Raw genomic sequence first — 10,857 nt, 5'->3', positions numbered from 1 at the left:
ATCCACAGAGCTTATTCAAATCCGTAGCTCCTCCACTCTTTAAGAGTTGCCACAAACTCCAGCTGGAACAGGAGATAATCCAAGTATGGCAGGGGAACAGATGTAAAACGCACGCACACGCACGCACACACACTCTTTAAGATCACCATCATCCTGCCTGCCCAAGAAAATGAAGTTGAATGTGTACCCTGCTTCCATGATGACTTGTTGGAACAATGCCATGGTAGCCATGAAGCTTCAGTCATCCAAAGTACAGTGGCTACAACACGGATGCAGAGGTCCGAGAACAATCATCATGCGAATTCCGAACACCAAATCTAAGACCACCTTCATCAGCTCAGACAAGGAGACCAACAACAGTGGGGTGGTTTGTTCCAAGTGCCCAACACAAGTTATGGACACTTGAGATTTAGAGTCAAGTGAGCAGAAGAACTTCCCTACACTACAGGAATTTCTAGCTTCCTTGCATGTTGTTTTATGGAAAGGTGGAGTTATATAGAAGCTTACAGTAGCATTCACCACCACCCCTTTGACTTTCCCTCATCTTGTGTTCCAACCTGGAACTGAAATGAATGACTCTATCGAAGACATTACCTCTTGATGTACACAAAGATACTCAAAGTGCGAGGCACAAATTATTTTAACCCTCTTCGTTTTTCCTATCTCTAGCTTTTCCACCTCTTGTCCAGTTGCTGTTACGCGCTGGAGTGCGACATTCCTGGCGCTGCCGTAAAGCAGCGCCGAGAAAAGGGCGGGAGGGTGGCTGGCGGCAAAACGGGGCGCGCGCGCTGCTCCTGAGGAGGGAAAGTGGCGGCGGAGCTTCCGTCGCGGGTTGGTGTGATGAGCGCGCCCTGACGAGGCTATGGGGCTGCTCGAGCTCTGCCAGGGGGCCTTCGGCGCCAGCGACCTGTACCAGGTGCTGGGCGTGAGGCGTGAGGCATCGGCGGACGAGATCCGGCGCGGCTACCACAAGGTCTCCCTGCGGGTGCACCCGGACCGTGCTGAGCCGGCCGATAAGGAGAAGGCCACGCAGCATTTCCAGGTAAGGGGAAGCCTCGCGTGCAGCGAGCCGCGCTGCGTCTTTCTCGCAGGAAGGCAGGCACGCACGCAGCCGGGAGAGCCTTCACCAGCACTGCCCGTGGCAGGACGGGCTGTACCGGCGCGCAGCGTGCGCTTACGGTGGGGCGGGGCAGCCTTGAGCAACAAGCGGCGGCGGCCCTTGCGCGGGGAGGCGCAGGCTCAGCCCCTTGGCGGGGAAGCCCGCTCCTGGGCCGGTCGCACGCAGGCGCCCCGTTGTCGGGGTGAAATGCGGGGCTGCGGGGAGGGGGGCAGACTTTGTCGGCCGTTCTGGGATAGAAATATAATAAAACCTGCAGCAAAATGCCTCAGACTGCTCATCCCGTAGGGATGCCCTTATTATAAGTTTTGGCCAGCTAGAGGAGTCGTATCTACAACCCAGCAACACAGATTCTTGTTTGTTCACGTGCTCTTCACTACTTCTCATTTGTAAATATACAATAGACACCTGCACAGGTAGGGAAACACTGTTCCCTCTTCATGCCGAAACTGTTCCATTATTTGTGCTGCCCCGTTTTGCCCTGATAAGGCCTTTGACCACCTAAGTTTGCTTTTAGAGGGAACAAGTGGAATCTACAATACCAGCCACAGTTTTACAATATTACTTGATTTTAACTATTTTTCTTTATTTTGATTCTTTTCTACTCTGTTGAGGAAAATTCAGTATGTGGAGTGATTCATAAGTTTTGCAATTGAATAAAAGAATTAGAGTGTTGGGGTATGTTTCCCCTCCTTTTAGGCAGAAAGTAGAGATTGCCAGTGCACAAGCTGGATGCGGCCTACCGATCCTCAGATGTGGCCATCCTGAAACAATGGCACTTACTAGATAAGACGGGAAGAGGGAAGACTGTTCCCCTGCAAACTTTCCAACTTGGTATGTTGCGGTACCTTGAAGCAGAGGTTTCCAGGAGTAGAATTCAGGGTGGGTTTGGATAATTTAGTAATCTACCATTTTATTATTACATTTCATTTATAACTTGCTTTTCTTCCCGCTGCAAGAAACCCAAGACGGCTTACAAGGTTCTTCACTCTGTTTTGTCCTCACAACAATAAACTTGTGAGGTAGGTTAGGCTGAGAATCTGACTGACCCAGTGAGCTTTATGACCAAGTGGGTTCCAGAACCTAGAACTCCTGAGTCCCAGTCCAGCACGCTAAGCACTCTGCACAGGGTATAACACAGCCTTCTGTTTGTGTTAGAATAACAGAAAATGAATGTTCTATTTATTTTAGAAGTTAGTTTAATAGAAATATTATATCCTTGCTTGTTCTGATGGAGACCACACTTCTCTGAATGAGCAGGTGTCCTTGATCCAGTGCTGTCATTGAATGTTCAAGTATTTTTGGATGCTACAAGTGCCTTTTACAGTTTCTGTTGGTAAGACAGATATTCTGGAACATGGATTACTTGCCACTGTGGTCCATGCACAGGTCTCCTCAGAACTGGATTATGGTTGCTTTTACTAGTGGTCCAGAAGCTGCAGTTGATTCTGAATGCAGCTTGGTAATGGGACCAGTATGTTGTTAACAGATTACAGCTATACTGAGGGAACTACACTGCCTGCCTTTATTTATTTAAGATTTAGGTATTTTCTTTCAAAATCCCTAAGGGACTCTAGACAAAGATGCTTAAGAAATCACCTGATTCCATACCTGCCTGTATGGGTACATTTCTCAGGAGATAGTTTCTGAGTGATGCTTTAGATATTAGACATTCAGTTTACAATAGCCCATAACAGGGCCTGTCATATCACAGCACTCACTTTCTGAATCTCTACTAATTCATATGGGATAGGCTCTAGTCCTTCTAAATTTTTTGCATCTAGTGAAACTTTCTTGTTCTAATGATCTCTCCTGGAATGATCAGGTTTTTTCTGCTGTTGTGATAATGTCTCTTAGTTTTATAGAGTATTTATTACAGTTTTATATTGCCTGCATATTGCTTAAAATATATTTTAATCCAAACAGTTCATAAATACTGATTAATTAAATCATGCAAGCTATTGGACTACCACAGACTTCAGAATGCCTTTGATTTTTGCGGCATGTGAAAATAGTCTGGATTATGGTAGAATGACAGTGAACATGCATCAGTCATCCATGGGGGGGAGGCTCTCTTCTTGAATTAGAATTGCATCCCTCATGGTTCCTCATGGGAAAGGCAAAGGACAGGAAGGTCTTCTCCAGGAACATGATTTACTACCTCAAGCACTGGAGGACACCCTTCTTACAGAGTGAAAGGAGCCACTGGAGAAACATGGAAGAAGAGATGAGATTTCAATTTCAATCAGGTTGCCCTGCCCAGCAGTTGTGAGTGTGTGCGCGCACACGTGTGTGCACATGCCCTCAGGTCTTGGCTTTGGCCCTGCCCACTATTGGCTTCACTTCACCATTCTCTGGTATGCAGCCCATGACTATCTTCCTCAAAAGAAAAAATGGTTCACTACCCTTGTTCTCAGGGGAATGTTCCTGTTCATGGCTTGTGCCAGCCTTTCTACTTCTTTTTAGGCCTGATGGGCTGGTACATAGGCAGGTCATTTGGTGAGGGGAGAAGGATCATTTTCCCCCTCTCATTTTCCATGGAACTCTTACTCTGATGAGCAGGTTTAAGGTTGCTTTTCTCTTTAAAGGACTGTATTCACTTTGGAACAATCTTCTTTGGGGCCATGCTGATAGTGGGTAGAGCCAGAGCTAACAGCAGGCTAAGCCATTCAGTCATCTCTCTCCTTCCACCTAGCAGACTGCTGGGGGAGGGACCATTTGCTTTTGCAAGACAGGTGAACTGATACTTTGCAGGACACTTCTGAAACTGAGTCAGGCTAGGACTAAAGATTGCCCAACCCTACACAAGAAGGCTTCATAATTGCAACTGCTAGCTCTGAACTGAGCATTTTGTTGTCGTCATTGTTGTGTGCTGTCAAGTCATCTCCAACTTACAGCGACCCTATAAATGAATGCCCTTCAAATTGCCTTATCCATGAGAGCCCTGCTCAGCAATTGGAAATTGGAGGCTGTGGCTTTATGGAGTCAATCCATCTCATGGTTAGTCTTTTTGTCTTCCTTCAGCTTTCCCTAGACAAGCATGCTAGGGAAGGTTATTTTATAGCTATGTAAAATGGCAAAGTCGGAAGTGGTTGTGGAGGTTATCTAGTCCAACCTCATAACAGGGCAAGGTGTAGAGTGGAATGGCTATATAAACTGGAAAAAGTGACCTGTTAACGTTTCCGTTTCCAGATACATGCCTGTAGTGTAGGTAGAGTGGTTCTTAAAGCCTCAGTGCACATTTTCTTCCAAAGTAGTTCTGCCTCCAGACTACTCATGGGAAGCCATTGGGAGCTCAAGTGGAGCAATGCCTTCCTCTGTCCTCCCCCCATTTTTTTCTTCTCCCCTCAATGGACACTTAATATTCTGGAGATTCACTGCTAACTGGGTGACTTTGGGCCAGTCACAGACTCTCAGCCAACCACAGGGTTCTTGTGGTGAGAATAAGACTGAGAGGAAGAGGAAATTTGTGCATACTTGGATATACTGAGAATGGTTCCCTACTGGGTTGGTGAGGTGCCCTGACTTGTCTCATTTCAGATCCTGGGCAAGGTATATGCAGTGTTAAGCGATAAGGAGCTCCGAACTCTGTATGACCAGCAGGGGATTGTGGATGAAGATTCAACTGTGTTGACCCAGGACCGCAACTGGGAAGAATACTGGAGATTGCTCTTCAAAAAAGTGGGTCTTTTTCCTTGACCTAGTGAAGTATCAGGATATAGAAGGAGCTCTTCTGTCAAGACTGGACTGAAAAAAATGCCAATTGTTGCTTGGCTGCACAAATTTGCAATCCTGAGTCTTGTGTACATTTCTGTGTAATATGTAAATGTTACAGTGGTCTTTTCTCACAACTAAAGTAGTTCATTATTTCTATTAATCCTTTGCTCCCTAATGAAACTTACTTAATACAATTGAAGAAAAAGTGTTCAGTCCTGTGCTTTCTTGATTTTCTGCAGTGGCAAACATTGACAGCTCATAAACAATTTTCTAAAATCTTACCCATTCTAAGTACATTTTTGGCAAGATGGAAACAGTATGTCAGTTATATTCCTGCTCTACCTTACTTTGTATATAGAGCATATTGTTTCTCTGTAAAGGTTCAGAAAAGATAATTCAGATTAACCAAGTAAACAATAACAATGAAGTAAAAGTGGAAAATAGGTGTGTATAACTGTTGATGGAATTTAACTTTCTTTTAAATCAGATTACTGTAAAAGACATTGCTGATTTTGAAAAGAAGTACAAAAATTCTGCAGAAGAGTTGGTGGACATTAAATCATCATATGAGGACTTTAAAGGCAATATGGACAAAATTATGGACTCTGTGTTGTGTGTTGATTATACGGATGAACCAAGAATCAGGAAGATTATCCAACATGCCATTGACTCTGGAGAACTTCCTTCTTATAAAGCCTTTATAAAAGAGTCTAAGCAAAAGGCAAATGCAAGAAAAAGGAGGGTATGTTTGCTGAAGATAAGATTTAATGGCAAAAATATTTGCAATTAAATACAGTTCTGAATGTTCATGGTTTAACGCATGTTCTTTATTTCATATTTCACGTACTATTTCTTTTCAAGTGTAGCATGCTTGGGGGTTGAACTAGTGCTCCACTAGTCCCCCTTACCTTTTATTCTGGTCATCTAGGTGACTAGATTACAAGATGGGGACTAATATGCTTCAAATGAGAGGAAATCAGGAATAGACTTTCTGAATTCCATTAAGGACTCTCCATTCCTTCCCTCACATAGTTTAACGCATAGATTATCCAGCAGATACACATTTAGTACTTCATTTCACTCATTGCTGAGTGAGCCCATCAGACTTAACACTTCTTTCTGGGAACAGAATCCTGAAGGATTTTGATCCCTCTGTCATAATTGCTGGGTCCACAGTGAGAATTTTCTGGAGTTCTGTATTATAGTCTCACCTATTTGATATTTATGGTATCATGACTGATAATCATTTAATGTGACACTAAGTTTACATACAATTCAGAATATATACATATATTTCCTTCCTCTAATTTGTAACAAGATTCTCTAATGATACTCAAGCTGCCCTAAGAATTAGTTGAAAATGGTGGGGTACAAATTACTACAACACAGAGAAGAAGAAATAAATCTTGAGAAATATATCAATAAATATTTATTTGTTCTAAGCATTAGGGGATCTTCCTACAGGACCTTGAATGGAGAAAGACGAACATGTATTTTTTTTACATCGTGTGTAGATTTTAATGTTTACATTACATCTTAACCAATTGTTGGTTGCTGCAGTCAATTTGATTAAGAAACTGGCTTAAAATTAATTCCATGGACTGTGTTGTTATTTCAGGCTGAAAAAGAGGCTAAAGAGGCAGAACAATCCAGAGAAGAACTAGGTCTTGGTGAAGGAGAAGATGACTTGAAAGCACTGATTCAAGTAAGACTGAAGCCACATGCAATTGTCTTAAGTTATAAATACCACTGCCTTCTGTGTAGTGTGAGGATTGTTTAATCTTTTCAACATTGCCACACTACTTTATTGGTCAGTATAAGGATAGCCAAAAGCAGCAAGGTTCCCTAAGTAACTGTATTGAGATCAGGCTATGTCATTAACCCATAAACAATCCCAAGCTAGAAGCAAGCAGTGAGTAAAGCACATTTCAGATAGTACCAATTTGTTCATGATGATGAAATCTAAATCAGATGTAACATCTCTACAGTGGTCTCTCCACACTGGTTGAAGTGGTAACAGAGTATATTTAGTACTGTCAGATGTAACATGATTCACACTGGGAGAGCCCCCACCTCCTGGCCCTGATGATCGGTCTGTATTGGGTTGTGACTAATGGATTGGCCATATCGGAATATACATGCAAAAGGGAATGCCAGTGACCTGCTGGACTCTTTCATTTAGTTGCATGCTAATTAAATATTTTATCTGCAGCAGTTCATAAAAAGAGTTGCAGTTTCTTCCTTCGTATTTTCTTCTGGAACAGTATCACCAGCAAATCTGATTTTGTTTATTCTGCTCATATTCTCTGTTTCATATACTGGTGTATACATCAGGCACAATCCTATGCATATGTAAACAGAAAAAAGTGCTACAGTTCCTAGTATTCCCAAGCCAGCCATACTGTCTGGGGAATGCCAGGAATTAGTTGTTTGTCTAAACCATCATAGGACTGTAGGGTTTCAGTAGATCCATTGATTTCATTTTTAATGGATGCGACTTTCTGATAACTGTCAAAGGTTTTATAGTAGAAAGTGGTGGTACATTTGTGACCTTATTTAACCAGTTTGTTCTTGGTCATTTAACAGAGCAGAAATGAAAATCGAAAAAAAGAAATGGATAATTTTCTGGCCCAAATGGAAGCAAAGTATGGAAACAAAACCAAAAGAGGAGGAAAGAAACCCTCATCCAAGAAATGAAATAACTGTCTTTTTATAAATGATACCTACTACTTTTCTTCTATTAACATTAATTTAATTTGGGGCAACTGAAAAACAACATGGTTTCATCAGCGCCCTGCAACTGCTATAGAGTAGAAGACAAAGATAGAAAAAAATGAAATGCATAAATAAAGCTGCTATGAAACTCTGATGTTTAGCAGAACTGTGGCTTTCTAGCAAGATGGCTGCGAATAAGCTTGGTCAGATCAAAAAGCTGCTTATTTTTATAGAAAATGCTTGTTGCAGGAATATATTGTTTGTTGTTGTTTACTTGAAAAGTCATGCCCAATAAATCACGACCCCATGGACTACATTCCTCCAGGCTCTCCTGTCCTCCACCATCCCTCAGAGTCCACCCCAACTCACACCCACTGCCCCAGTGACTCCATCCAGCCACCTCATCCTCTGCTGTCCCCTTCTCCTTTTGCCATCAATTGTTCCCAACTTCAGGGGCTTCTCCAGTGAGTTGTTCCTTCTGATTAGGTGGCCAAAGTATTTGAATTTCATCTTCAGTATCTGGCCTTCTAAAGAGCAGTCAGGGTTGATTTCCCTTAAGATTGACTGGTTTGATCTCTTTGCAGTCCAAAGGACTCTCAGGAGTCTTCTCCAGCACAATTCAAAGGCCTCACTTCTTAGGCGCTCAGCCTTCCTTATGGTCCAGCTTTCACAGCCACACATTGCAACTGGGAAAACCATAGCCTTGACTATACGCACTTTTGTTGGCAGGGTGATGTCTCTACTTTTTAGTATGCTGTCTAGATTTGCCATACCCCCCCCCCACCAGGAGCAAGCGTCTTTTAATTTCTTGGCTGCAGTCACCATCTGTGGTAATCTTGGAGCCCAGGAAAATAAAATCTGTCACTACCTCCATTTCTTCCCCATCTATTTGCCAGGAAGTGATAAGAGTGGATGCCATGAACTTAGTTTTCTTAATGCTGAGTTTCAAGCCAACTTTGGCGCTCTCTTCTTTCACCTGCATCAAGAGGCTCTTTAGTTCCTCTTCACTTTCTTCCATTAGAGTGGTATCATCTGCATATCTGAGGTTGTTGATATTTCTCCCAGCAATCTTAATTCTGACTTGTGATTCATCTAGCCCAGCCTTTTGCATGATGTGCTCTGCATATAAGTTAAATAGGCAGGGTGACAATATAGAGCCTTGCCGTATTCCTTTCCCAGTTTTGAACCAAGCAGTAGTTCCATGTCCAGATATGAATATATTTAGTCACTCTCTAAAGCACTTAGGACTCATCAAATAAGGCAAATACTTCTTTATAAAATGCAAGGCTTTTGAAAAGTAGTTATAGGTGAAAAGATCTGTTTGTATTGGTGGGGCATTTGAGATATTCTTTCCTAAAGGCTGCAAGCAAACATTAGATCAGCTTTTCATTAATACACTAAGTTAATATGGGAACCTTCTGCCATGGGCTATGTATGGCCTGTGGGAGCTCCCCATTAGGCACACCAGCTCTTCACAAGGCTTCACTGCCTTGTAATAGGTAGAAAAGGCTGCTGATCAGAGAGAATAGCTGTGTGTGTTGCATTTTATGTTTTTAGGAGCATAACTAATACTTGAGTAGGGGAATGTGTTGTCTCTGGCGAGCAGAGAGCTAGCTCTCCATGGATGCTGTAGAACCCTTGAAAATCCCCCTCCCATACTACAGAGGCATTTTGAGGAGCAGGAGTTTTGTGTGCGTGTGTGGGGGTAAGCAACCAAGTTCTGGTGGTGCCATTTTACTATTTGCTTAATGTCCCTGACAGGTTTGATTGAGAGCTTGTGTCTACCTCCCAGCAGCAGAGGTAGATGTTTTACCTACCCACAGTATTATAAGTCAGAGTGGAGCAGCATCCAGTGAGCCCACCAAGAATGGTGCTCCCAGAGAGATCTTTAGGCAATTTTTCACTGCCTTGGGCATAATTGGTCAATGCCAGTTTTCAGCCCAGAGCCCTCAGTGCAACTTCAAGACCTTAGTGCAACTGTAGAAGACTTGAAGCCTTTCTTAACCCGTTTGAAATGTTGGGTCCACCATTCTATGGTAGATGTTGCAGAAGAATGACAATTACAGAGATACATAGTATATATTTATTGAATCTATTTGTTGCTTCCATTAGGAAACCACACTAACATGGTTCTGAGGAAAGGGAATAAAGGGTGAGTTTTCTTTGTGATCTAGTTCCGATAGTAAAACAAGCCCCTTTAGCTTCCAGCTCCAAGCCTACCTTTGCTTTTGGTGAGCCCCTTCTTAAATCTTTTGAAGGTCGATTAAAATTATTTCTGTTGGATCCTTTGCTCCCCACATATTAAATAGCATTCAAAGAACTCTAGAAAATTTCTCCTGCTGAAGTGTGTCTGACCTGGCAATGACTGACCAGGAGATCTTGGGATGTGGTAGATAGATCAGTGAAATGTTGAACCCAATGCTTTGCTGTGAAAAAGGCAAATTCTCTGTTGGAGTTAATTAGAAAAGAATTTAAAAGCAGATTGCCAGTATTGTACTGCTGTTATACAAATTTATGGTGTCATTACATCTCAAATACCATGTACAGTTCTGGTTACTGCACCTCCTAAGATACTGTGAAGCTGGAAAATGTGCAGGGCACCCAAAACAATCAGGCTGGAACAAGCCCTCATGTGGGAAGGTTACATTTATTGCTGCTGTGCTTAGAAAATAAAGTAAGGGAGATAACATTAGAAGATCATAAAATTATGCATGCTGTGGAGAAAATGGGTAGGGAGAGGTTTTCCTCCCTTCCTCAAGATCCATCTGAGTGGTAGATTTAGAACAGGTAAAATTTTTGTGGTATATAAACTATGGAATTCACTTCAAAATGAAGTGAATTCCTTTTGGCCACTAATTTGGACAGTTTTAAAGGGGAATTGAACAAATTCTTGGAGAATAAGGCTCTCTTTGGCTACTGGTTGTGCTAGTTATATACATTTATCTATTACCTGCAATATCAGTATGCTTACATACTCTCGTTGCTGGAGAACATGATCTGGAGGGTTGCTAATGCAGTCTTCTTGCTTGTGGGCCTCCTGTTGGGGCATCTGATTGGCCAGTAGAGGAACTAAACTGGGCTAAACAGGCCTTTGATCTGATGCAGCAAGGCCCAGATATTCTTAATCAAAAAGCTGGCCTGATCTCTAATCCTGATTGGTATGATCTGATCTATTGTCAACAGGGCAATACAGATGTCCTGGAGCCACAGAGATGGGTGACTTTGAGTGGGAGTATGAAACGTTTTGTTGGGCACTTACGGTTATATCAATGTGTATGTATACTTAAACCTATGAGAGCCTAAGAGTA

At 42.5% G+C, this 10,857-nt stretch overlaps 1 protein-coding gene across 1 annotated transcript; it reads left to right on the top strand.

The window, feature by feature from the left end:
* The first annotated feature begins 760 nt into the window (after nucleotides 1-760).
* On the top strand, nucleotides 761-7,865 carry DNAJC9 (DnaJ heat shock protein family (Hsp40) member C9). Its single transcript, XM_044420566.1, has 5 exons — nucleotides 761-1,042; nucleotides 4,658-4,798; nucleotides 5,322-5,576; nucleotides 6,453-6,539; nucleotides 7,421-7,865. Exons 1-5 carry the CDS (start codon nucleotides 863-865, stop codon nucleotides 7,529-7,531), a joined length of 774 nt encoding a protein of 257 aa, XP_044276501.1. The 5' UTR covers nucleotides 761-862; the 3' UTR covers nucleotides 7,532-7,865.
* Nucleotides 7,866-10,857: the final 2,992 nt, after the last annotated feature.

The sequence above is a fragment of the Varanus komodoensis genome, unplaced genomic scaffold (assembly GCF_004798865.1).
Source record: "Varanus komodoensis strain SLA01 unplaced genomic scaffold, ASM479886v1 scaffold11, whole genome shotgun sequence".
Taxonomy (NCBI): Eukaryota; Metazoa; Chordata; class Lepidosauria; order Squamata; family Varanidae; genus Varanus; species Varanus komodoensis.
The sequence above is the reverse complement of the archived record's forward strand: the minus strand, read 5'-3'. Positions and strand labels throughout refer to the sequence as shown.

Bases quoted from the DNA above. Each gene is read 5' to 3' on its own strand.
- DNAJC9 (XM_044420566.1), top strand. From the start codon at position 863: ATGGGGCTGCTCGAGCTCTGCCAGGGGGCCTTCGGCGCCAGCGACCTG. The intron at 5,577-6,452 runs GTATGTTTGCTG...TTGTTATTTCAG, and splicing joins CAAATGCAAGAAAAAGGAGG to GCTGAAAAAGAGGCTAAAGA. The intron at 6,540-7,420 runs GTAAGACTGAAG...GTCATTTAACAG, and splicing joins ACTTGAAAGCACTGATTCAA to AGCAGAAATGAAAATCGAAA.